Genomic DNA, 26,620 nt, shown 5'->3' on the forward strand with positions numbered 1-26,620 from the left:
GTCAATGCTCATGTCATGCTGTTGAGCAAGTGGTTTTGAGAAATTACTAAAGTGAGGCAAACGTCCTTGTAGTGTTGTACCACTACATGTTCAGGTCATTATTTATCTGAGAATACACAAATAGTTTCTAAAAGCAAATATTGTTTTGAAAATGCATTTACAGTAGATTACTTCTTGTTGTAACTAACAACAAGCAGTCTGTGCTTGTCAGCTTAAACAAATGCAGTGTAGTCCATAGCTCAAATGTACCTACTTATAAAAGGCAAGACTGTACATGAGAATATGGGAAATACTAAACATTAATGCTATTTATTTTTGTAGTAGCAGTTTTATTTCAGAGGTTTTCCCAAACAGGAAAATAACACAATTCTTTCAAACAATACAGAGAAAGCTCAACAGCAGCTAGATTAAAACTTTTTTTTTTTAACTTGTCCTGTCCAGCATTGTAGCAAACAGAATGATGGTCTGGCTGCAGTGTTGTGCCAAACAAATTTGCTTTGCCAAGAGGAGCTTTAACGGTATAAGGCTCCTCTTGATAATCTCATTTTTAATTTCTATATTTATTTAAATATATTGTTTTATTTTGTTTATTTGGATTTATGGAATTTGTGTAATCTTTCTTGACCTGAGCAGTGGGGACAGAAAAAAAAAAAACAGAAAAAGGAAAGTGGAAAAAAGGAAGAGGAGACAAAGACATAGTAAATAGAAGCAACGACCCTTCAATCCAACCTAGACCTAACCTAACCAACTAGGCTAGAGGCAGACTAGGTAGGGCAGCTGAGCTTAGAGACCTGGGCGATCAGCAGCAATCCCAGAGCACAAACCCAAGCATCCCGACCACGAAGACAAAAGTGTTTATTAAAGGGGTTTGGGGCATGTTTCTTCATTATCTTAAGGTTAAAAGTTTTATATATGTTTTACCTAGCCAATTTAAAAAAAAGATCTTGTTGCCTCTTTTTTGCACTTAGTGGGGAAATATATATATAATATATATATATATATATAAATTTATAAATGAATGACATTTAGGCTATGTGTAGCATAATAGAAATGCTGTCATAGATCAAACTGCTTTGATGTGTGTATGTAAAAAAAAAAGGTAAGAAGGGATTGCATCTATGGATATGGATCTTCTAATTTAATCTTTAGATAGATAGATAGATAGATAGATAGATAGATAGATAGATAGATAGATAGATAGATAGATAGATAGATAGATAGATTTGTCTTTTATAAGTATTATTTCCACTAATCCTAACAAAGACTTGATAAAGAGGCGAAGTAGCCCAAAACTCTTTAATTTCTGCTTCCGTTTAACGTCCCGTCTTTGGTAATACACATTTCCAACTGCACGTGAAGGCAGCTTTAGAGAGGCAGCCAGAGAGACGTGAGGACGAAGCCGGAGCTTACCGCAGGAAGTACGTTATCAAATTCCCTACGGAGCCTCTCCGACAAGTACCCATGTAGTCAACTGTTACTGAAACCCTTTGGAAGTTGGAGGTAAGTATTTATGTTTCCTGTTTTTAGACCCACATTTTGTTTATACTTTTCCACCGAAGTTGAATCGGGCCCCCGACCCGGGGCAACGACTGAGGCGGGGATGTTGACTTGTACACTCTACCCGCTGTCGGTGTCTACTTTTACGGGAAAACGTCTGTCCTGCCCACGGTGGACGGAAATATTCTTAAAAGTACTTCTAAATTAGCCAAACAGTAAAGTGTAAGCATAGTTACTTCGTTTTTAGTGAACAGTACATGTCTGCATGCTGTTGACCAAGTTGTAATGTTGTCTGCATGAGTCGAGTATTTTTAATTTACCAAACATTTTAGTGTTTTGGCTTTACAGATGTGCCAGCTTAAATGTTTTTGCTAACTGTAATCGGACACAGGAGTTGGAGTATTGGTTATTTCAGTGCATCATTGGTAACCTTAAAGCATACAGGGGTATGGTGGCTGTTGAATGGCATATATTTACCAAATATGCAGCATCATCTGGATTTAAAGCACTCACGTGACAAGACCTTTAATCTGTAAGGAGAATAGAATTGGTAAAAACACCTAAAACATTTAGTTTTAAAACATGTATGCATATACCAGATGCAACCAAAGGTTTTATCAGATGTATTTACCCTGTTTGAGCTTACATGAAATCATTACAAAGTCAAACTTACTTATTGATAGTTTGCGTTTATGGAAGGCAAGATATCTTAGGGAAAGCACTTCTTTCTGCCAGGCTTTCAAGTCTGTAAGCTTCTGGTAATATAAGTGTGTATGTGGCACTCTGACACTTTAATGTGAGGTTTAATGTGCACCAACAAGCTGAGACTTATTCTACTAAATCTGCTATGATCTGTAGCATTCCCCTCCCCGTGTTAATGCATGCACACAAAGTTTGCACAGGATCTGACTGGATTTTTGTCCATTAATTCTTTCTGACTGATGTAAATAAATACTACTTCTCCACCTGGATCTTGAGGACCTCAAGGGACCCTGGAGTAGTGCAATAATACAAAGTTATGATATTTCCTTGTTAGGAGATTGATAAAATGTATGCCAGGCCTGGTTATCTATTTTTGTGGCACTTGTGGTAAAGTAAAAAAAAAAAAAAAAACTTCCCTGTTGGGATTTCTGAAAGCCAAATCTTTGAATCAACTCACAATGATCTTTTTTTCAGGGATGTGGGACTCCTATCTGCAGTCCAGAGGCACATGACCGATGACAAGTAAATTTTACCTGATGCAGCGTCCTCAGAGATGTCTCCAGGAGAAGTGAACTGTGGATGACATTGTGAGCAAGAAGGAGTCACCATTCAGAGCCAAAGAGAATCTTGTTATAGTGAACATAAAAAGCTAATTTTCTCCCAGTCAACTGCTGCAATGCTGATGCCTGGACCACTGTGGGTGTGCCTGGCTCTGATAGGGGTTGGAAGCTGCAGTGCCCACAGCCTGTTTACCTGTGAGCCTATCAGAGTGCACTGGTGCTTAGGGATGCCCTACAACATGACTTTCTTTCCCAACATGATGGAGCACTATGACCAGGATATTGCCGCCAGTAAAATGGAGGTGAGTCCTCACATCTGTAAGATATATGCTGTGATATTTAAAGGTCTTTTCCATTTATTGCTCATTGATTTCTATCAGCCTTTTTTTTATTTAAAGGACAAGTGTGTTACAAATCAACTCCTACCTGTAGTTGTGTATTAGTTTGACATTCAATCCAAAACATGCTGCAGATGTCAGAAGCCTTTACAGATAAGGTCCAAAGGACATATTACATGCATAAGGCTGAATTTGGTATTTATGATTTTCTGTTGCACTTTTGGAGCAAATCTTTACCAAAAATAATGTTGCGGAGTCAAAGACCTATTGAAAAAGTTCTTATTAGTGTTAGTTTCCATAGAAACTTGTAATGAACTTGATTGGTGGGTGGCGAAAAGGAGTAGTTTGTGATCACCATCTCAACGGGAGCTAGAAAACAAAATTCCAGAATGCTATAATATTTTATGTTTAGACATTTTTACTGAAATGAAACAATAAAATTACCCACATGACAAAGATCACAGCCACAAACTGCAGCTGTGATGATGATGATGATGTTAATGCTCCCACAGAAATGAGCCTCAAAACCATCAGCTTTTTATGAAGGGGTTAAAAAGAATCCCCTCACACAGTAAGTGATGTCGTAAAAATCAGCATTGGCATGTTGTGTCCCTGCAGCGCGAACTAAGAGCTCTGGTGAGCTCATTCTGATTATTATATTTTTAAATCCTACCCTTATCTCAAAATAGTCCCCACATTGGATTAATGCCAGATTTGTTACATTAATGCAAAATGATGTCTGCCAACATTAAAGCTGCTGAGCTTTACTCCTGTCAGATTTCTACATACGTGATTTTATCACCATCACAGATGGTAAAAAGTCTTCAATTGCTCATATAAAATTTCTTTCAAGGCTCTCATTAGTTCTTTTTAGTCCTTTTTTTAATAGGAAGGCTCCTAACTGAGTGAAATAACCTGGAAGTATCTAAACAGCACCCATTAAAAGAGCTGCTCAAATTCTCTAAATTCTAAAGAAAGGAGCTTTATTACCTCCTTCAGTATGGGAAGGATTGGAGCATCCTTTATGAGAGAAAGGAGATAATTCCATCCCAGAATTCCCCAAGGCTGCAACTTTCATAGCAATATCTGATGATGTTTATCCATCTGTACTAACTGTGATTTGTGTAGACAAATGAAGACACAGTGTGAGTGTGACTTCTCTGCCTTTTTCTTTCCTTCCTTAATTATGAACCTTGATAATAAAGCAAAATCTAATATTCATTAGATTAAGCTTCAGACATTTATTTAACATCTTAAGTTGCAGAGCTGCAGATCCACATCACATCTTTGTGTAAGTTTTGTCAGACTAATTCATCTTTTCTTAAGTCCTTCTGAATTTGTCCTACCACCTGTCCTTAACCCCATCACAATTTCCAACAGGGTAAAAGAGCATAGAAGACAACAGGTGGATTTTTTTTTTTCACTTTTCAAATTACCCTAAAAGTGTACAAGTGTTTGAAATATATTTCCTAACCAGTGTAATCGATATTAATAAGCAGATGTAAATGTGGAATATTAGTGTAATCTTTGGTTTATAAAATTTATAAATGGAGATAACAACTAGTTCTGCACTCTGAGTTAAATAATGCAACCTTCCCTCTAACAGACCCACATATATACACATATGTCTCTGTGACATTATTTGTCAACAGCGAACATTTTGCCGTGATCACACACACACACACTCTAAACTCAGACTTCCAAATATTAATATGAAAATTTATCCTATCAGGCCAGTCATGATGTGAGAGGAAGGTTGCAGTGGTTAAATAATTGTGAAGTATGTTAAATGCATCAGGTATAATTCTATGTGCTCAAGTAAAAAACAGCTTTTGTTATGTTATGTGTGTGTCCCAGTAACAAACTGTGGTCCCATCTGGTCTCAGTCAGTTAGGAAGGATTCATGGTAGCACATATTTATCCATCTGTGCTGTTCTCACCTCACCAGACTGAAGGGTTATGGTGTGCCATCCAAATCTCACAGCACGATGCCCCCGGCAGTGATGCAATGCATTTGTCATGTGCTGATTTGTTCAAAGTCAGCTTGAAGATGACAATGAAGACAGAAGAAAACTGGGGAAAAAAACCCCAAAACAACTATTTTAACAATCAGTTTTAATCCAACACAAAGCAGCTCGGCTTACATCTCTACTGCAGCACTGAATACAGCACCAACACTAACAAGAGCCTACATCTCAGGTTGTTTCATATATTTCTGAGTCTGCCCTTAAAGTGGCAGCAAATAACTACAATAGCAGAGTTGCAGGATCTCTCCCATCCCAGAAGTGGTTCTGAGTATACTCTAGCATCCGATCTGGTCAAGTCGTTATACTTTAAAGCTGCATTTCACAGTATTTTCTTTTCCATGCACGACTGGGTGTTAACCAACATTTTCCGCTGATTGAGAGAAGAGTTACTGCAGTAGATTGGCTAAGAATAGCCTTTTCTGTAGTCATGAGAATTTTTTAAACATTTTACAAGCCTAGCCCTGAATCCATCTTAACAGTACTTAGCATAACCGTGTCTTTGATTATATATGATGGATTTTTTGTTTTGTTGTGACATCTGACTCGAGCGTCCTCCAGCTTTTTTTTTTTTTACCTGAGGATGTGGATGGTGCTGATCTTAGTTTCATACATTCTTGGTACTCCAAAGCAAGTTTGAGAGTAATGCGGTGCAGCAAGTTACTGGTGTTGTCAGCACCCAGAACTAGTTTGCAGACTGCTACAGACCAGTCACTGATAATCAGGTCATAAACCCTACATCAACATGTAGACGAACGTTGCAGATGATGTAATTCCAGGACAAGATTGTCTCCAATGAAGTGCATTTATTAAAAGGTGTTGTGCTTAATTATATTGGTTATACAAGGCTATGACATCATCCAGTCAGTAATACACCACTAAAGTTGTTGTTCCTCCACCTAACAACAGTGGTTTTCCAATAACTCTCAAAAAATCAAGGGTCAGCTCAACAACGTTATGTACAGGCTAATAGTCATTTCTTAATATGGAAATTCAACCTTATTCAGTCTTGAGTTTAGGATTATTTTTGTGCTTTTTCAGTCGTCTGTTCTACATGACATGTTACTGATCTTATAGAAATCCTTGCTCTGTAATGGCTATGGCATGTTGCCTGATGTATTTGAAGACCAGGGGCTGTCTTATGTCTCCCCAGCAGTGAATACTGTATCTCTAGAAGCTCCATCTTTTGTCCTGGCATTCCTGAGGGCTGGGGTTTGGGTTACACACATGTGGTGTCAAGAGCTTTGAGCATGGACAGAGATCTGCTGAAGGAGTCTTTTGTGTGTCATCTGGCAAAAGGTGTAGGCTTCCTATTTCCCAGCAACTTTGGCCACAGGCTACTCTGTCGACTTTGTTGTGAGGGGTCTTTGATTCCCGGAGAAAGGGGGAGGGACACACCCAGTCCACACAAAGCCTACTGCACATACCACAGCGAGTATTCTCTGTCTGTTAATAACTCACTCATTTCCCCCTGTACGCAGTTCAGCTTCCATGCTCCTGTCTCCCAGGTGACCAACTTACACTCTCTGGCCTACATTCAACTTTCTCTTTGAAAGTGTGTTGTGATTTATCACAAAGCCCAGATGCTGGATTCAGGCAGACTCCTGCTTTATTCTGGATTCTGACCAGACTATCAGTACAGTTCTCTAGAGGAGGGCACCCATTTCATCTAGTTTGCCAGCTTTAGAAACAGAAAAGTTTAAAGTGTTAGAATATAAAAAGGATAGAACGACTAATTGACATGGTGTAAGGACAGGGAACACTTGAGGGTCTTAAAAGTTGAAGCAAAGACTTCAGAAAACGAAACTCTATGCATTTTTCCAATAATTTAATCCTTGAAGTACTTTGCTATGACATTCTCTTCAAAGGATTTTGCCGTTGAGAGCAAATCAGCTCAACTTTTACTTCTGATCCCAGCTGAAAGTTTCTGAAATGAGAGTTTTTACAGTAACGGCTATAACGCAAATAAAGGTCAGATTGTTGAGTCGCGAGGGGCTCAGAGTTAAGGACCTCCGAAGGAGAGAAACAAGGACGCTTACTGTCAGAGGGGCAATGTTAGGCCTCAAATGTGTTTGACTACTGGCAGACTGGATTTCAGGAAAAACAAGGGAAACACTGAATTGACTGTTCTCTGGTATCTGTGTGTGTTTTTTGTACAAATATTAATGTTTAGACCAACAGTAGCCTGTTTAGTTATGAAAGCTTGATGACAGTTAAACCCAAATATTATGATTAGATTGCATTAAAGCATGTTTGTAGACTGATTCGTGACTTATTAATGACGGTGACATAACTCTGAATTGCAAAAAAAAAAACAGTCACTCCGAAACCAAAAAACAATTTATTATATTAATTTATTATCATGAGTTAGTTAACCGGAGTGAAGTTGTTTTCACTGTAAAATCCAGATAATATTGCTCTCCAGCAGCCTTCCAGTGAACAGCTCTTTGCATTCAACTCTTCTTGGCTTTTGACTGTTTCCAAAAGGCCATGCACTCATTTCCTGCCATCTATACGGCCTCCTACCCCCTCCCTTCTCAGTCCTCAAGCTTTTGACCAGTGTGTTGAAACAGAAGAATATAGTTTCCAGCCAGTGAATGGGCAGCTTTGTGCAGCACAGAAGAGTAGCACAGCTTAACAAAATATATTTCAAATGTAAAGTATAGTAGAGGTTGGTTAGAATGAAAAAAGTTGACCTGTAACTGATCACCACTGTCTGCTAAGATCATTTATACAAAGAAGATAAGGGGTGAATTTATTCATTCACAGAGAGAAAAGTGTGTGATCAGGTTTTTATGCCTGTTAATCATCTTAAAAGTCCCTTTGCTTGTGGTGAGCCAGGCTTTTGATCCCTTCAGGTGGAGTTGTAAAGTTATGATTTATTTCAGGGACTCAGTCTGTACAAATCCTTTTTGAGGAAAGATCATATGCCAGGTAACTCGCTACTTGATATATGGTTGTTAGATTTCCCAGCCCTAACTTTGGCTGAGACATGTACTGCTTTGTATTAATCTAGTGGCAACCTAACATGCACCACCATGTGTGAATAAACACCCTGATAATTGCAGTGGCAGTAATAATACATTCACTTTTAACATGTTTGAACTGCATCCGTCTTGTTAATGGACAACAGGATTATTTTGGCAAATAAGAAGCTGCAGCAACAAGTATGTTTTTTTTCTTCTTCTCTGGTTTCTGAGGTAAATGAACAAAAACTGCAGCTGAAGCTTCTGATTATATATATATATATATATATATATATATATTAAAGGTGTAAGACTATGTTGATCTACATTGATGCATCCACTCAGTAATCAAGGAGCCAATAGCATACATCCAAACTGAAAATATCAATCAAACATCAATCCAATAACCAAATGTAAGACATTTGCTTTGTTATGACACCAAAATTTCCTTTTTTTAATCTGATGTGGAAAATCGTGATATCCAAAACTGTGGTTTGTAAATGTGAAAGTCAGTTTTTATGTAGGTTATAATTAAGCTCTAAAAATGTTTGTTTTGAGACACTATTTGAATTATGAATACATAATTATGAACACAATTGAATTAATCCAATATTGATTAATAAAACTCAGAGATAATTTTTTTTAAATGTTTCCTTTCCTGGTGACAACAGCTATCCTCCTCTCACGTGACTTACCAGTGCATGGTGAGATCTTAGCATATATACACAACCGAAAGGTTACCAGTGTCACTACCGTCCGAAATCCGCTTGTCTCGCCGAGATGAGGCTAAATTCAGATTTTTAAAAGCGCGCTTGTAATAATATTTCAGTATTCAGTCACAGGGTTTATCAACGTGTTTCTGAAGATAATAATTCTACATGTAAGGCTGGAAAACCTTCTTATAGATAAAGGGGATAAATAGTTTTTGGTGGATTATGTTCACAGCTGTGATAAGGCAGCTTCTTTCTCTGAGATAATGTCAGATCCAGATTGTTTTCATTCAACAGCTGTAAAATTCTCCTGTAAACTGTTTAGGAGTTTATTAGCTGTATTGTAGGTTTTTTTTTCTCTCTTCCACAGACAGAGAACATTAATGCAAAATAGACTGATGTGTAAAGGAGTGAATGAGTTGCTGTAACAGATTAATAAAGCCATTATGATTATGAATTTCATCTTTGAAATGTCTTATTTATGACCTTATTTACATATTCAGTCACAGAGTTTATCCACGTGTTATCCAGGTTAATGTTGCAGGTGTTTTCATGATCTTGCACACCAGCAAATCCACAAACTGTTGAGGCTGCTTTCAAAACTTGGCAAATAAACATAGATTCCTAAATCCAGACAGTAAATTTCTGCAAATAATAAAAATATTTCATAAATTGCAATCCAAAGCTGAAAAACAAAGCTGAGACATAATCAAGCCCTTTAAATTTATTGCTTTAATCAGCTGAGTCAGGTTTTATGTCTGACCTTACTAACCTTCACAGAGCGCAGAAGTTATTGTATTTTCAGATTACTTTGATCAGATAATGCTCTCAGTAGTAGCAGATTTATTTAAATGAAACATCTTTCATCTCTACCATTCCAGCCATTTATGCCACTTGCAAAACTGCGATGTTCTCCAGACGTCCACCACTTTTTGTGCCAAGCTTTTATCCCAGCATGCACTGGGGAGAGCATGGTAATCCATCCATGCAGGCAAGAGTGTGAGACAGTTCTGTCTGACTGCGAGGAGAACATTCGCATCTTCGGTGTCTCCTGGCCTCCTGAGCTACAATGTGACAAGTAAGAAAACATCCACAACAAGAAATCTACCAAAAGATTCCCATTTAATCCATTTATCCTGTTGCTGTCATTATTTTATAGATTGGAGTCATGTAACATAGCTGAGTCTGTGCTTTCTGCAACCACCACGATGACCTCCTCATCGCCTAAGAGGGACCTTGGCTTCTGGTGCCCACTGCAGCTGAAGACCAAGCCAGGTCTTGGCTCATCGTTCCTGGGTACCCAGGACTGTGCACCACCGTGCTCCAACATGTACTTCAAACCGCACGACATTGAATTTGCCAAAAACTTCATTGGCGTGTTGTCCATCATCTGCCTGGGCGCCACACTGTTCACTTTTCTCACTTTCCTTATCGATGTAAAGCGCTTCAGATACCCGGAGCGACCTATAATCTTCTACGCCGTCTGTTACAGCTTTGTATCGCTCATGTACTTCATTGGTTTCCTGTTGGGGAACAACGCTGCCTGTACCAAAGCTTCCCATCCCACAGGTGTGGAAACTGTGGTGCTGGGCTCACAAAGTAAAGGCTGCACTCTGCTCTTTATGCTTCTCTACTTCTTTACCATGGCGGGTATCGTCTGGTGGGTCATACTCACCATCACGTGGTTCCTGGCAGCTGGACCAAAGTGGAGCTGTGAGGCCATTGAGAAGAAAGCAGTAAGTTATAGTTAGCCAGAGTAAAGCTAAGAAATTTAGGACAGAAATTAAGTCAATACAAGCAACTTTTATTCGGGACAATGATTTATGCTGTTATTTTGTTCTCTGTCTTTAGGTTTGGTTCCACTCTGCTGCCTGGGGGATCCCTGGGGCTTTAACTGTCATGCTGCTGGCTCTGAACAAAGTTGAAGGGGACAACATTAGTGGGGTTTGCTTTGTGGGGCTCTACGACCTGGACGCGTTGCGGTACTTTGTTCTAGCACCACTGTGCGTGGGTGTTATAGTGGGCCTCTTCCTCATCCTGGCAGGTATTGTTTCTCTAAACCACGTCCGGCAGGTGATCCAGCATGACGAGCGAAACCAGGAGAAGCTGAAGAAGTTCATGATTCGCATCGCTGTGTTCAGCTGCCTCTACCTTGTCCCGCTGGTTACCCTGTTAGCCTGCTACACTTATGAACAGAGTCACCGGAGCACCTGGGAGAATACCTGGATCAATGACCGGTGTCAAGAATACAGCATCCCCTGCTCCTACAAGGTATCTGTGGCTTCATAAGAACACATTCATAAAGTTAAAGCAAAAATGTGTGTTTTTTGTTACTTGATTTATTATTAAACTTTAATTTGGTGTCAAGATAAAAAAAGGTTTTTCTTAATGTCCAATGAGGGGAAGAGAGACGGTGGTCAGTCACTGAACAAAACAGCAAATTAGAAAACAAAACACAAATTTACAATTATTTCACAGCAGTTTTATGATTAAGCACAATCATACACATCCAAACCCTCACACACCCTCATGGGAAGATGCTGCATCATCTTAACTGAAAACAGAGCAAGAAGGAGATGTAAATTTGGATTAATAATTTTGTTTTTATTGTTTTCACACCCACACATTGTTGTTGGCTAGTATCTACACGCCCACATTGTTAATAATTACACAAAATATTAATAATGCAAAATAACAAATGTTAAGCATGAAACCAAATAGTTTCACAATTCATTTAATCCATTAACTCTTCTTTTGAGATTTTGCTCTTGGATTACATTTTGAACTCTGTGAATGAGTATCTGGCACACAAACTGGTGTCCAAACTTTCATTTATAGTCAAATTTAGTATTTTTCAATAGGGAAGAAGCAGGAAACCTTGCAGCCATATATTTATAAATATAATTATACCATTTTTATACCCTTCTAAAGAGGTAAAATATACATTAACTTTTAAATTAATCATCCAAAGACCACAACACATTCAGCTGTTTAAAAAAAGTGACCACTTGTAAATGACAAAGCTCTCACATTACTCACTGGCTGTTTTTTATGTAATTTTCTTTTTCAGGTTTCAGACAAGTTTATATCAGCAAAACGGAGCCATTACATAACACTGAATACAGAAAATTACTAGTCACAAGACAAAAATCAAATCAGTGTCTAGATTTCAATTTGGACTATAAGCTCAACTTGAACCGACTAAATATTGTATTTCTAAGCACATTTTAATATGACCTTATAAAAAAACACATTAACTCAAAAAAGCTGCACTTTAATACATGTGTTACTGAGCCCACTGGTACGTTGTCCTGATTAGCTCATCCTCTTGTTGGATGTCAGTGTCTGACTCTCACTGGTGATATTCTTCATCTAAATTTAAGTAAAAATTTGATTTGTTAATTTACACACTCACTCTGAATCACAAGGAGCTTGTTACCGTTTGGGTCTCTCTTTGTTTTAGACTACAGAGCTCGACCGTCCTGACCTCACCCTGTTTCTTGTAAAATACTTGATGACACTGGTGGTTGGAATATCTGCAGTGTTCTGGGTCGGTAGCAGAAAGACCTGCTCTGAGTGGGCCTACTTCTTCAACAGGACCCGGAAGAGAGAGTAAGACTGCATCTCTCACCACTAATGGAGCAACATTGCACTTATTCATATAATTGTGTTATTGCTCGACTTTGTTTGTCCTGTCATCCACAGCCCCATCAGTGAGAGCCGCCGGGTGCTCCAAGAGTCCTGCGAGTTCTTCCTCAAGCAAAATAGCCGCGTCCAGCACAAGAAGAAGCACTATAAGCCCAGCTCCCACAAGCTCAAAGTCATCTCCAAGTCGATGGGCACGAGCACCTGCGTCACGCCCACCAACGCCGGAGGCACCACTTCTGCGTTGGGCAACCACGAGCCCCAGGTGCAAGGCTCCCTGACTGACACCTCAGTCAGGGAGCACCTGGACCGAGGCACCTCCAGCCGAAGCTCCAGGAGGGGGGAGAGGGAGGGTGGAGAACGACGCAGCAAAGGGGGGAGCTCCAGTAAGATGAGCAGCCGCTCAGAGAGCATCCACAGAGTTGCAGATGGAGGGTAAGATGAGAATGAGACCTGATTATTTTTTAATTATTGAAGTTCTTTTTGTTTTTTCTGTGCATGAAAACACAACCAAGTTTACTGATCCTTGTACTTTATATGGACAAGAAATATCTGGACGCTGGCACAGGCTTAGTTTTTTCAGCAGCTGAAACTGCAGTAATATCATGAAGATGGGTTTAAAATGCAGACCCTCAAACTTTAATTAAAGGTCATTTATATTCACGTTGAAGAAGAGAAAAGGAGTACCCTAATTTTTAGGAGCTGAAATATTAATACCAAAAAAGGGTGCACCCCATTACTCATTGACTTAAAGTGGTGATCCATAATATAAGTCAGCTAACGAATGCTTATGTAGAGAATGACCTCTGCACCCAGCTGTGTAAACACAATTATACAGAATTATACTCCCCCTCTCCTCTCGGGATCTGTCTTGTGCTTTTATGCACATAAGGCAATGATGCAACCTGAGCTCTTAACCTCCAAGAATCTCTGAAATCTCATCTTTTTACAGAACACCTCCTTGTCTCCAAAACACTGGCATGTCTAACTTGTTCTTCTTGCACTCTGTCATTTAAAATGTATTTATTGCCAAATGCAACCACCTGGGTTTCTTTCTAGTCTGAAGCTTGTATGTTGTTTCTTTCCTCTTGTAAGTTACTCTGGATAAAAGGCATCTACTTATCCTAAAGGTGTCTATAATCAGATTTCTTTTACTTTTCAAAGCACTGTAAGTACTAACTAGGGCACCTGAGGCGCTGCAGTCAGCTTCACTCAGAAGTCAGATTTAAAACTTTCTCCCAGTTTTTGATTGACGTTGATAGACAGTGGAAAACCAGAGATATGATGGTTTTGATTTGATAATGCAAAAACATTACTGTATCTGAGCGTAAACGGGAATGGGCAGGTTTATTTGTCGTTTTTCATCATTTCATCACAATAAAACGTGGTAAAATCAGCTGATATTACTCCATGATTTTTTTTTCCCAATTCAGATTTGATCGTTTTTTTTGTATTTTTGGGTCCATTATGTCAATAAAGTTGGTTAACATGGAAAGAAAATGCATATCCTGTTCCACTAGTATAGTCAACAGACTTGAAATCCACTCCAGACATTCTGCCTCTTAAATTGATAAGGAAACAGTAAAGAATAATTCACTGTACATGAATGATCATTTTCTTCGTGGTATAAAAATAAGTACTGCATCTGAAGAATTTTTGATTCCAAAACTCTTCCTCTTAATTTGGATGCGATACCCTCAAGTTGAAGTTGAGAGTTGGCATTAGAAACTCACATTAATTAACTAAATATGTTCATGGTAAACTTTTACAATAACAGAATTGTGTTTGCATCCACATATAAATGAATTTCAATGTGTATATTTCTCTCACATTTTGGCTATTTTTAGCTCAATCTTTCCTCTCATTTAAATATTTAACATTTAGGTTTATGCCACTGGAGAAGTAATGCTTGCATTTCTTCTTCGTTGGTACATATCAAGACTGTTCTTTAACATAAAAGAAGTACATTTGTTCCATAATAATTTAATTACCATTCATTTGTTGTGTTTCCTGATTTAGGGTGAGTCCAAGGAGCGAGCTCTCCGAGGCCAGGCTAGTTGCGGGTGGACCACTGCAGCAGCATTCAGCTATAAACGTATCACAGGCCAGCAACACCCAGGACTCTGCCCTCCAGATGGTGCACCCTGTTCCTGAGGAGAGCAAAGACCCACAGGACATCTGATCCTTCCAGATTGTCCCGGTCCACTCATCAGTCCATCCTTGCACACATTAAGAGGTTACACTGTGGCCAGTGAATGTTAATTACCAGCTAAATGTACCATATTTCTAATATGATATGTTGGACCAGAGTTTGTGAGATTTAACGCCAGTCGCTGATGTTGTTTAGAGGAATTAGTTTGGTTGGGTGACGACTGGTTATTCCAGCTTTAGCAGTATCCCAACTATACAACCACCAATGCTTATTTAAAGCTATAGCAGGCATTAGGTCTCAACGTTTGAATTACATACTATGCTTTCAAATAAACACAATTTTTATGTAAATATTCTTTTTTTATTGTAGAATTTAAGTCTGTCACTCAAATAGTCGCAACACTGAGAGTTGTTTTAGAAAAAGGTCATGACGTTACCAAACACTGAACCCTCAGAAAATCTTGCTGAGTTAAATTGTTATTGAATGTCTTTATGTTCTTTCCTGATAGATGCTTTGTTTACAGACCTCACGTTGTAATACACATCAAGTGCCACTTTTTGTCCTTTAAAGACACATGCTCTTTAAGTTGATATTGTTGATTTTAAGCATCGAATTTGCAAGGTTTTTTTTTACTTTAACTTTTCATTTTCTGTTGCACATACACATTTTGTGCATCAGTATTTTCAAAGACAAACCCACTGAATTTGGGTAAATTACAGCTTTGTAGTTTACTAACTCATTGGTCCTTTGTTGCAAAGATATAACCAATTTTATTTTTTGAAGTTAGGATGCTGTGTAAAATGTGAATAAAAACAGAATGCAATTATTAGCAAATGTCACGAACTTGTGTTAATCCCAGTAGATTAAAAACAACATATCAGATGGTGAAACTGAGACTTTTCAGTATTTCATGGAAAATTGGCTCATTGGCTCATTTAAAATTTGATGGCAGCAACACATGTTAGAAATGTTCAAACAGGGACAACAAAGAGCTGGAAACGTACATTTACATAAATCAAAAACAACTTGAACAGCATTGGATTAACTGGCAACCGGTCATTAACATGACTGGGGATAAAAGGAGCATTTCAGAGAGGCAGAGCCTCTCAGATGTAAATATGGAAAGATTCACCAATCTGCAACAAATTGCATCTGAACGTTCAGAAAAATGTGCTTTTATGTAAAATCTCAAAGATTTTGAAGATCCACCATCTACAGTTTATAATATGAATAGATTCAGAGAATGAGGAGGAATCTCTGTGCGCATGGGAACGTGGCTGAAAATGAAAACTGGATGCTGCATTCTGTTTTTATTTACATTTTACACAGCCTTCCAGCTTTATTGGAATTGTGTTTGTATTAAAAAAATGCACAGTTGTCGTACATGTGTAATGTTTTAAATCATGTTGAATCAAGCTATGAAACAAATTAGGGGGGTTTTGCACTGTCTGTCATTACAAGCACAAACCACTAGTTATTAAAGTAGCCATAAAAAAATACAAGAGACAATTTAAAGATTTGTGACTGGATAATTTACATGAGTCGCGTGATTAGTATGTAAACATATCCTGCTGTGTTGTCTGATATGCTGCATAAGGGATTGATTATTCCCTTAAATGTATTTACGTTTGTATTTTGGGAATCAGGACATTTTCAGGAAGACAAAAGGGAATCTGTGATGCCTGTTTTTTTTTTAATTGTATATGTTTTTCTTATTTCTCGTTATATTTTATATCACTGATGTTTTTGCTTTAAGTTTTTAATAAAGGAATAAATTAGTGTGTAAGTGGTCAGTTATCCTCGCTATAATCCCAACCTCCAACATCCTTCAACGCGTGCACAGTGGACACGATGTGCCAGCGCAGATGTTTTTCCTGCGCGTCAGTTTCTGGAAGTTGACTGGCTCCTTCATCCTTCGTCCTGCCCTCCTCTGGACTCAAAACTGGCTGCAGTTAAGCGTCCAAACGGTCGCTTCGCACCTCACACAGAGCTTCGCTGTCTTTGGCACCATGTCTCCTCTCGCCGCGCGCCTGCTGATTCTCGTCTGCTTAACTTTGCCGCTCAACGGCGTGGAAAAGGTGAGAAGAGGATACAGAAAGGATCCAGACGCAGACAAGGTAAGACGGACCTAAGATCACCTTGAAGAAATTAAAAAGTTTTTAAAAGTAGACACAAGAAAATAATCTGTAGTTTGTCCACTAATAATGTAACATAAAAACATAATGGACCCACTGACCTTCTCTCGTTATTTCTGACTGGTTATTTTGCATCATCATTGCACTGAAACTTGTCGAATGTATCTTTAGGCGACATATCGATAATAATATTGGTTATTTGCCTGTTTAATTGTATGCAGGAGTGTGTGCAAATTGCTCTCCAAATTTTGGCTACTCAGATTTGATACTTCCATTACAAATGAGTTAGACTGAGTGGACAATCTGTTGCTGGGGTCCCCAAACAGGAAGTCAGGAAGTTGGTGTCTGGCTCTTACTGTCTGCATGTCTTTGTTATCTGTGTGCCTGTTTTTCCTGTTAAAAATAATGTTGGTCTGATTTTTACTTCTATTTTAAGGCTGTTTACTACTATTTGATGTAAATAATGTTGTCAGGTACTCCTTAAATAGGCTTCAACTATTTCACCTCACAGTCTTTTAGTTAATTAATTCTTAGTAATAAATAATAAGGGTATGAAAAAGCTGAGTTGGCACATGTATCTCCCTAAACTGTTGGGTATCAAAATGAAACTTTGTGTTTATTTTGTTGGGGCTCCTCAGAACTTCAACCCCCCTCAGGGACCCCCAGAAGTCTGCCCATACCTCCTTTTCTAAAACCTCTGAGCTCAAGCAAGATCTCTTCATTTCTTCACATCTGTGCCCACATGTGAAGTATTTAATAAAAAGCATATTCTGTTACCATCTGTATCTAGTGCACTGGAAATGATGCTGAAAAACCCAACTGCACTAGACACTCGGATGAGGGAAGATCTGCTTATGTGAACAGCATGGTAATCATAAAAACACTTTTTTTTGTATCTTACCAAGATCTTTTGAATCATAAAACTCTGAAAACTAAGCTTTACAGTATATCCACGCTTTGCATGATCCAGGAAAGCTTCAGGGCCTGCTTTTGCTGTTAACTAATGCATGAAACTCCTCAGCACTTTAAGTCAAATACAGCCTTTAAGTCTCCAGTTACAGTAATGGACTATGTACTAACAGTCAGTTTGACTGGAGTGTAATTCATGCAAGCAGGCAGTATAGAAAAAAAAGGATACTGGAAGTTAATATAAAAGTCATATGTGTTGCTAAGTGGACAGAGGTTCCATTCATTAGTCTGCTATGAAAACTTTCCAAAAATCCAACCTTTTAATAAAACATTACGACTTCTCCTTGCTCATGCAGCGCTTGCTTCCTTTCCACATTTTGTCACCAACAAACCCAAATACATGGAAGTCTTTTATCCCTTATTACCAAAAAAAATCCGTTGCATACCAGCCTTTAATTCTCCAGTTTAATCACAGACTTCCCAGCTTCCTTTCAAGATGATGTAAGGTCTCACATCTTCAGGTTTGCTGCAGTTCTAGCTGCTTAATGGCTAAACCAGATTCTCAGCCATCTGCTTCACAGCAGCTGTAAAAGTTTTTTACTTCTTCCAGTTTTAGAAATTTCTAAGTTTCTGATATTTTGAATTTGCCTCAGGGATTTAATTCAGGACAAAATGTTGCAACTGAAGTAAAAGCTCTTTGTTCTCCTCTCCCACTTTTGGTCTTTATGTATTTTGGCCACATGCTCCTCATAACTGCTCCACAGCTGCATGCTGAGAAAAAGGGGAGCAGTGACCCAACAAAAACCCAGACCCAACTGCTTTTGGCATTCATGTTTGCCTCAGGGATGCACTTCTACATGTCAGCTTATGTCTGTTGTCCTGGCCATGGGAATGACCTGCAAAGCACCTAACCAAAATTAAAACCTTTCTGCAACTATAAAAAGCTTTAACAGCTACCGTATACTGCAATCTGTTAGTCAAAACATCTTTTCGAGGAACACATAACAATAACCCATTGAATTCTCATTGTGTGTCTCTCTGTCTGTGGTAGCTTTTGGCTAACTTCCCTGTCTCTGCATGTCTGAGTCAGTTTGAGTAAGATGCAGCATCTGTTTAAACATAGCCAAAGATTTAAAAGAACAATGACTCATGCTGGGAGATGTGTGGCCTGATACCTACTCATTTTACCCACCGCCAAGCCTGGAGTTCCTCATTAACATATATTCTAGCATTCATTAGCCTTGTGGCTTCCTGTTTGTTGATTCAGTAGCTTTGCTTTGTTTTGGATCACATCTGCTTTTACACTTGCTTCAGCCTAATGGCACTGGATTTGTTTATGTGATTTATAAATGAGGTATATTCTTGTTTCATGTGTGTGATGGTTGATGGGTGGCAGCGTTGAGCTGTCTATGTGCACGCAGACAGAAACATGAATTTAACCCTCAGGGAAGAAGAAAAAAAAAAAAACTAACTAAAAATGAATGAAAACAGGAACTTTCATAACAATAGATTCTGTTGATTTTCCAGCATGCCTTTGTTTCATCGGGAGCTTTCACCACTACTTCCCCTTCTCTGTGTTTTCCCAGTATGGCAGCTGCATGCAAGGCCCAGCAGGCACCTCTGGTAGAGACGGTAACCCTGGAGCCAACGGCATTCCAGGGACGCCAGGTTTCCCAGGCCGCGATGGGCAAAAAGGTGAGAAGGGAGAATGCATTAGTGAGATTTTTGAGGAGCCCTGGAGGCCAAACTACAAGCAGTGTGCCTGGAACTCTCTGAATTATGGGATCGACCTTGGCAAAGTGGCTGTAAGTATTTCTCTGAGCTTCAAGGAATGTGAACATTTCAGTCATTATGAAGCCAGTACAAACCTATTCCATGCTGCATTACAGGACTGTACGTTCACCAAGCTGCGCTCAGACAGCTCTCTCAGAGTTCTCTTCAGCGGTTCCCTGAGACTCAAATGCAAGAATGCATGCTGCCAGAGGTGGTACTTCACCTTTAATGGAGCAGAGTGCACAGGACCCCTGCCAATAGAGTCCATCATTTACTTAGACCAAGGAAGTCCTGAGCTCAACTCAACCATCAACATCCACAGGACCTCTTCAGGTACCACTCAAGTCAAGGATTTTTTGTACAATAACTACTCTGAACAAACAGTGTAGTTATCCCATCTCTATGTAATGTGACTCAAAAAAAGGAAGAGAACTTGCGTCTTTAGATTTGTGGACATTTATAATAAAAATATGTCCTAGTATGTGATCAGGTTATACAATAATTAAATCCTGCCTATTTTTTTTAATAACACTCTTTTCATTGTGTCATTTGTGTCCATATTGCGTGTGAAATGAAAATATTCAGTTTAGGCAGGAAAAGTTGCCCAATCAGATGTAAGATCAGTGGAGGAGTCACCACTTGATACTCTACAAAGTTACTGGAAAATGGATGTACCAGGGTCAGTGCAACATGTAAACACCATTATAGAGGTGGAAGCATGGTGGTGGCCCACCATTGAATGTAAACAAATCTATTACATGCAATGGGAAAGTGTGTCCAAACCTTTGACTGGTGCTAAAGCTCAGTATACTCTGCATTATACAACAGATGTAAGGCTTTAAACATCTAAATAAATTTACTGAGGAATGACTTGTAAACTAATCCACTGGAAGGGTGGCTCAGTCAGGGTTAGGGTTTTGACCCAGGTGATATTTGTGGAACGACCTCACAGAGCGTTCACAACACAGCCGTAAAAATAAAGCGGAACTAGAACAAGTAGGGGAAAATCATCCAATGTGCCACTTATAGCAACACTTGGGGGAGGCTATTTGTTGAACCAGCCATGAAATCTAAGGGTTCACACCAGCACTATGAATATTGCCAGGGTGTATTCTGCAACAATATTAAGTATTAGAAGTATTTGGTTGTTTTTAGTTTTTTGGTGCTTGTTGATACTTTTGAGATCAATCAAGATCGCAACTAACTATAAATCTATCCCAAGCAGCTAGCTAGCTTAGCTTAGCACAACGACTGGGATTTAAGCACACAGCGCTACATGACAGGAGCACAACATCCCACCTTTACATCTTACAGTGATTTTTCTCCCCACAATAAACAGAAGCAGGATGACATCTTCACTGTTTGCTTCAGTCACTTTGCTAAGCTGACTACCCAGTGTAGCTTTATACTTGAAAAGAAACCATCCTGTGATCTTCTGATTCTTTAAAGCTTAATCCTTAAATTGTTTAAGTACAGTGCAGCAGGCTTGTTATTTTAAAGGTTTAAAGGAACACTAGTCTTCCAGTTAATTTTAGAAACTTCACCACAGTGTCAGGAAACAAATCAATTAACATCGTCAGTCTCAGCGGTCAGTTTGGGTGTTTCCTAAAATTCATTACAGTCTCTTTTTTATTTTTCCTTCGCAGTTGAGGGGCTGTGCGAGGGTGTCAAAGCAGGACTGGTGGATGTGGCGGTGTGGGTGGGAACCTGCGCTGACTATCCCAAGGGTGACGCATCTACAGGCTGGAATTCTGTATCCAGGATTATTGTTGAGGAACTGCCTAAATAAGGAACAAAAGGAACATGAAAGGGAGGGTCCAGTCTCTGTAGTCTAAGAGTATGTTATCTGGCCCTCCAAAATGATCAGGTATGACTTGCTGAGGCGTCACAGCATCACTGATTGTAACTTGAATGTTTTTGTTATGTTTAAATACTATACTAGTGGACAGTCCTGTAAACAGAAATCCTGTTGTTCTGTCTGCTAGAAATAAACTTTGTACTGTAATGTCTGATTGCGTGCAACAATTTGTTTTCATGAGTGTTTTTCATGATGTGCTCTGTGACATGTTTATATAATTCATTACTGTTAATAAAATCTTGTAAAGAATTCAACTCTTAAGACAACATTACTTGTGGGGCTTATAAAAAGTTGGAATGCCACACACTTAGTTCAAAATAGGCCAAAAACAACACATTTAATGTGTTTACATGTATCAAGCACATAAAGCACAGTTTGAATGTTAAAACAAAATGTTATTAACCAGTGAAGTTATTGGTTTGTTTCAAGAGCATAATTTAAGTGTGTTGATGTGTTTAAAATAAAAACCATTAATGTTTTTTTTTTTTACAGCATTTAAGAGACAAACTTATAAACACACGCAATGAGAAACCTGAGATCTTGATGCTGAAGAAAACAAACAAAAAAAAATCAAGCTTTTTCTTTCTGCTGTCAGAAAACAGTGTAAACATAACTACTGTCCAAACTTACAATATGAAATATGCTCCAAAAACCTCCTTACAATTCCCATTTGTTGATAAAAAGCCATTATTACAGCAGCATCATCTCCACAGGGGGAACCTTCCCTATGTTTTAACTGTGCGTTTAAATCAGAGACAGATCATCAATAAACAACTTAAACAAATAGAAGAGGAGAAACTAAACCCTGTTGACTCAATGGTTTGACACGTGCTGAAGTGAACGCCTCTCACTTCCTGAGCACTGACAGTGCAGCAGTAAACACAGTCTCCTTTGTATCTCCACATGGCACCAACATGTCAGTCTGTGAGGCTGTCCTTGTCATTTACTTTGTCCCAAGTAGGAAGCGAGACACATTCTCATAAACTACAAAGGTGATGCAGCATGCAGGAGTGACGCGGATCAGGTTGGGGATGATACCTTTGTAGAAACCACCGACGCCTTCGTTCCTGCAGAGAAAGGTGGAAAATCAATCAGCAGCAGCCAAATTTACACACAAACACTGGAGAGCAGATCGGTATCATACCTCCACGTCCGTTTGATGACATCAATAACTCCACTGTAACTATTATGCTGGTCTTGCAGGCGAGCTCGCACCACCTGGTATGGGTATGTTGTGGCCACAGCGAATAATTTAGACAGCGCTGCCATTGCAATGTACTCCAATGCATTCTGTTTGCGCAGACAGACCAACGGAGGGAGTTGGAGGTGATCACAGCGGTGCAGAAAAACTGATGACTCACTTGTTATCAACTGAAGTTGATGCCTTAGCTTTATTAACCATTAAGTGTGCTTCAGGATCATTTATGTAGCTTATGATTAATAATGACTCACCAGCTTTGCATCTGAAGGCACTTTCTTGTATTTGTTGTAGTCTCTCTTGAGCTCTTCGTAGGCCATGAACTGAAGCGCTCCGTGAGACGTACCAAACAGACCAGGAACGTAACCCTTTTTGAAGAGATACTCTGTAAGTCACACATTCATGTGCTAGCTACAACAATAATGATTCAGCAAGGGAAATTAAATTAAATTTAAATTAAGCTCATTTTGGTATTTATGGTAGAACCATTATTAATGAGCTTCACTTTGAAGTGCTAATCAAGGTACATGGCGCCCTCTAGTGGTAACTGGTGATAATACAAGGGAGAATTTTGGTCAAGAGTGCAGCTGTGTCCTAAAACAGCAAAAAACAAAGCTTGTTTATTACCATTTAAAATACTAAGGATGCCATGCACTGCTGCATTTTTATAAAGTCCAAAGATTTTCTGATTTCTCACCCTGTATAGTCCTGCCACTCCCTCGTTGCGGTAGATCTTGACCAGAGCGTCAACCATTCCTTTGTACTGCTTGCTGGTTGAATCAGCACTGTACTGCAGAACCAAACGGGTCTTGGTGACCCAGATTGGGTTGGTTATTGTCAGTGTAAGGATTCCTGAGGAGGAAAAGAATACAATTATTACAATGATGCTGATAATGTGCCACAAAATGGTCTTCAAAGTAGCTACATGGATGCAAATTATTCTGCTCATACACACACACAAAACTACAGAAAACAGTTTTGTCATGTTTTTGATCTCAACAGATGAAATGACAGTTTTATTATGTTCAGTTTAAACCACTTTTCACTTTGACTTTGTACAAAAATGTCATGAAAAGAAAAAGGCTGAAAGACTGTAAATACATACATTTACAGTAAAGAATAAAGCCTGTAAGATGCAGACGCCTCATAAATGTTGTACACAACTGCTTCCTAAAAGTACAACATCTCTGTAATAGCAGGAGTAAAAAGCTGGCAAATCCCAAAATAAGCCTGAAGACATTTAAACAGTTTTAATAGAAGGGCCAAAAATAAAGTCCGATCGTTTCAGTATTTCCTGATATCACAAATTCTACTACTACAAAAATATTAATTTAAGATCCATCGATCAACATGAGGCAATATCACATGCTGATTTATACCAAATTATAATGAAAAACAATCATTTCACACCATGTAAAAGAAAATTTCTATTCATCAACATTAAAGCAGGATATTGTGTAAACTTTACTCCTATAGACTCAAACCCAATATTATTATTAAACTTAAGTTATAAGGACCAAGGTAGTCCAGTCTGACTTTATAAAAGTTACACACCACACATTTGGATATTGACACGTTTGTTGATGATGTTTGTTAGAAGAACAAAACAAAAAGTAAGTGTGTCTTACAACCGATTACTGTATTAGCATTGGATCGAGAACTATTACTTTGGATTAACACTATTTGATTGTTGATCACTGAATGGATGCATCCATGTAAATCAGTGTATCGATACACACCTATTTAATAATTAACCGTTTCTTCTTGTATTAATATCTATCACAGCTCAGGAAACACTAGAAAGCCATTTAGCTGCAAATATTTACATGACAATTAATCATTAACAAAGACATCATAATAATGAGAAACCTCGCTGCGCTTTAAACAGGAATGACCTTACGGGGCACAGGCCACCCCAAAAACCTGACTGGTTCTCTAGGTGCCACCCCATGAAGAGATGTAAGTGTCAACTGACCTTTACCTCTTTAAACCTCAGATGTCCAAGTGCACATGAATGCAGCACTACTGCGTTATTGATCCTAATGTAGCATTTATACAGCGTCGTCTACTCATATTTGTCTGTTTACATTTCATGACAAGGATGTAAAAGTCATAAAAACCAGCAAATGTGACAACAGTGTTATCTGAAACAGACAATAATGCTGAAGAATTACTGACAATACACGTAGTAATGTCTCAAAACCAGGTTTCTTTGCTATCAGTTCTACAAAAAGATGTTAAGGTAGCAGTGATTGAAGCCATAAAATGCAGGATCACTGCACTGGTCCTGCATTTTACATGTTGCTGTTGTTTAAATAAAGTAAACAACTTAAAGTATGTAGATTTACTTTAAGTAAACAACTGTAAACAGTAAAATTCAGGATCAAGTAAACAACCGTTGATGAAAAATATAATGGGTTGCTTGCTTGACTTTTAGTATTAGAGGACCACTTTAGTTGTAATAGTCATACTATTTTCGACAATCTAGAAGTTTAAAGCCTCATTTACATGTGCCACTGAATCTGCCCCTCCCCTTAATCAGAAACTTTTTAGATCCTGTGCTTTATACACAAGCGCATGTATGGATTAAAAGATTTTTAACCTCCTCCAACAACATGCATTTGATTATCTCTGTTAAAGCATCTTTGTTTTGATGTACATAGGTAGATATAAAAACCCTATCTTCCTTTTTACCTGCTCTAATTTTTGCAGAGATCCAGAAATAAGCTTAATTTTGTAGCACATAACTCAATTTTAGCCAGAGGAAGCGAATCTATGTGGCCTTGTGAGACAGCAACGAAAGAGAAAACTTTGTAGTGATATGTTATCTGCTTTCTGTCAGTTTCCACCAGCTCAGAGCAGAATTATCTAGTCGCCATTGGCCATGTGCTGGTTATGAGCATGTGCTTGCAGAGCAGTGCTGTTCAAACAGGTGTAGGACTAACCTGCCTCAGCCGCTGACACCAGGTGTTCTGCTGCACTTAATTCAGTCTGACGACCTTCCTTCGTGTACCCTTTGATTGCATTGTAGCTGTAAAGAAAGATAGCACGGTTATTAAAATGTCTCACAGCAACAGACAATATTAAATGTCACTATTGATGCTAAAACACCCTCATGCACGTGCAGTCCAACAGGTTCACAGTTTACATACAAGAAGAAGTAGAGGCCCCAAGATGCACCAGCACCCCAAACATTAGGGGTCACTCCTTGGTAGAGACCTCTCAGCCCCTCCTGATGCCAGACACTCTTCATACAGTTAAATATGCCACTGTACTTAGGTCTTAATTCCAGTCCATCACTTACTGTATTAAAAAAAACACACACACAACGAAGTCATGGCAATAATAGATAACATACGATTTAAAAAGGGATGTCAGGTAAATCATATCAGTATAGCAGATATGTTTCTAAGAATATATCATTTAAATGTTACATCTCTACTTGGAGATTATGTACTTCATAGGTCTCATAAAAGTAATCTTCACACCAGAAAAAAAGTGCAATTTCAGACCGTACCTGCAAACCTGATCTTTACGAGGTCTAGTGGATGAAGAGCCAGTGTTGACACTACTCCCCCACTGAGTCCTGCAATCAGGTTTTCTATTTTCACATGGATGAAGACTTGTTGGAGACGTCCAGCTAATGTGACAGCAGAAACTGGACTCCGGGACAGTCCTGTCTCTGCAACGGTAACGCTACCGTCATTGGGAGTGGAGCTCATGCTGACAAGTAAGAAATTTAGCTAGCTCCTGTGAGCTAGCTGTGCCTACTGGGCGAGCACGCAGTTTAACTAGGCTAAAATCCTAACTGACGCTATAAAACTGAGACAACTGGTTAGCGTTGCTGCAGACTTTAGATGCAGCACCAGACGATGCAGTACTCTCATTTTTAAGGCATGTCAGCAACTAAACCACGTTTTTACATGATGCAATACTCTATTGCTGTGGCGTACAGTTTCTTAAATGTCATGTAGCCGCGCCACTGCTCGACCTTGCTATTAAGTAAGTTTGAAGTTACTGTTGTTAAAGTTGTATTTCCGGTTTTTACTTTCAAGATAAGACATAATATAGAGTTTGTTCATTCATCACTTTTAAGATAAAATGTGGCTCAACTGAAGCCTAATTTTAATCAATGAATGTCTTGTCATATCCT

At 38.8% G+C, this 26,620-nt stretch overlaps 3 protein-coding genes across 4 annotated transcripts; 2 read left to right on the plus strand and 1 right to left on the minus strand.

Moving 5' to 3' along the window:
• The first annotated feature begins 1,369 nt into the window (after nucleotides 1-1,369).
• Nucleotides 1,370-15,610, plus strand: LOC121641475 (frizzled-6-like). Its single transcript, XM_041987615.1, has 8 exons — nucleotides 1,370-1,500; nucleotides 2,674-3,061; nucleotides 9,679-9,875; nucleotides 9,957-10,533; nucleotides 10,649-11,068; nucleotides 12,261-12,409; nucleotides 12,503-12,877; nucleotides 14,462-15,610. The coding sequence occupies exons 2-8, from the start codon at nucleotides 2,876-2,878 to the stop codon at nucleotides 14,622-14,624; spliced, it is 2,067 nt and encodes a 688-aa protein (XP_041843549.1). The 5' UTR covers nucleotides 1,370-1,500; nucleotides 2,674-2,875; the 3' UTR covers nucleotides 14,625-15,610.
• An 842-nt stretch (nucleotides 15,611-16,452) lies between these two features.
• On the plus strand, nucleotides 16,453-21,416 carry LOC121642282 (collagen triple helix repeat-containing protein 1-like). Of its 2 annotated transcripts, XM_041988913.1 has the most exons (5): nucleotides 16,453-16,711; nucleotides 17,520-17,597; nucleotides 19,225-19,443; nucleotides 19,528-19,744; nucleotides 21,058-21,416. In XM_041988913.1, the coding sequence occupies exons 1-5, from the start codon at nucleotides 16,460-16,462 to the stop codon at nucleotides 21,198-21,200; spliced, it is 909 nt and encodes a 302-aa protein (XP_041844847.1). In that variant the 5' UTR covers nucleotides 16,453-16,459; the 3' UTR covers nucleotides 21,201-21,416. The 2 variants fall into 2 exon arrangements, with proteins under 2 accessions (XP_041844847.1, XP_041844848.1); XM_041988914.1 differs by lacking the exon at nucleotides 17,520-17,597 and having other exon boundaries at nucleotides 16,460-16,711.
• A 187-nt stretch (nucleotides 21,417-21,603) lies between these two features.
• On the minus strand, nucleotides 21,604-26,474 carry LOC121642280 (mitochondrial folate transporter/carrier-like). Its single transcript, XM_041988912.1, has 7 exons — nucleotides 25,985-26,474; nucleotides 25,620-25,770; nucleotides 25,413-25,498; nucleotides 23,165-23,319; nucleotides 22,722-22,835; nucleotides 22,414-22,559; nucleotides 21,604-22,336 (listed from the first exon to the last, which is right to left on the minus strand). Exons 1-7 carry the CDS (start codon nucleotides 26,187-26,189, stop codon nucleotides 22,213-22,215), a joined length of 981 nt encoding a protein of 326 aa, XP_041844846.1. The 5' UTR covers nucleotides 26,190-26,474; the 3' UTR covers nucleotides 21,604-22,212.
• Nucleotides 26,475-26,620: the final 146 nt, after the last annotated feature.

This window comes from Melanotaenia boesemani, chromosome 6 (assembly GCF_017639745.1).
Source record: "Melanotaenia boesemani isolate fMelBoe1 chromosome 6, fMelBoe1.pri, whole genome shotgun sequence".
NCBI classification, from domain to species: domain Eukaryota; kingdom Metazoa; phylum Chordata; class Actinopteri; order Atheriniformes; family Melanotaeniidae; genus Melanotaenia; species Melanotaenia boesemani.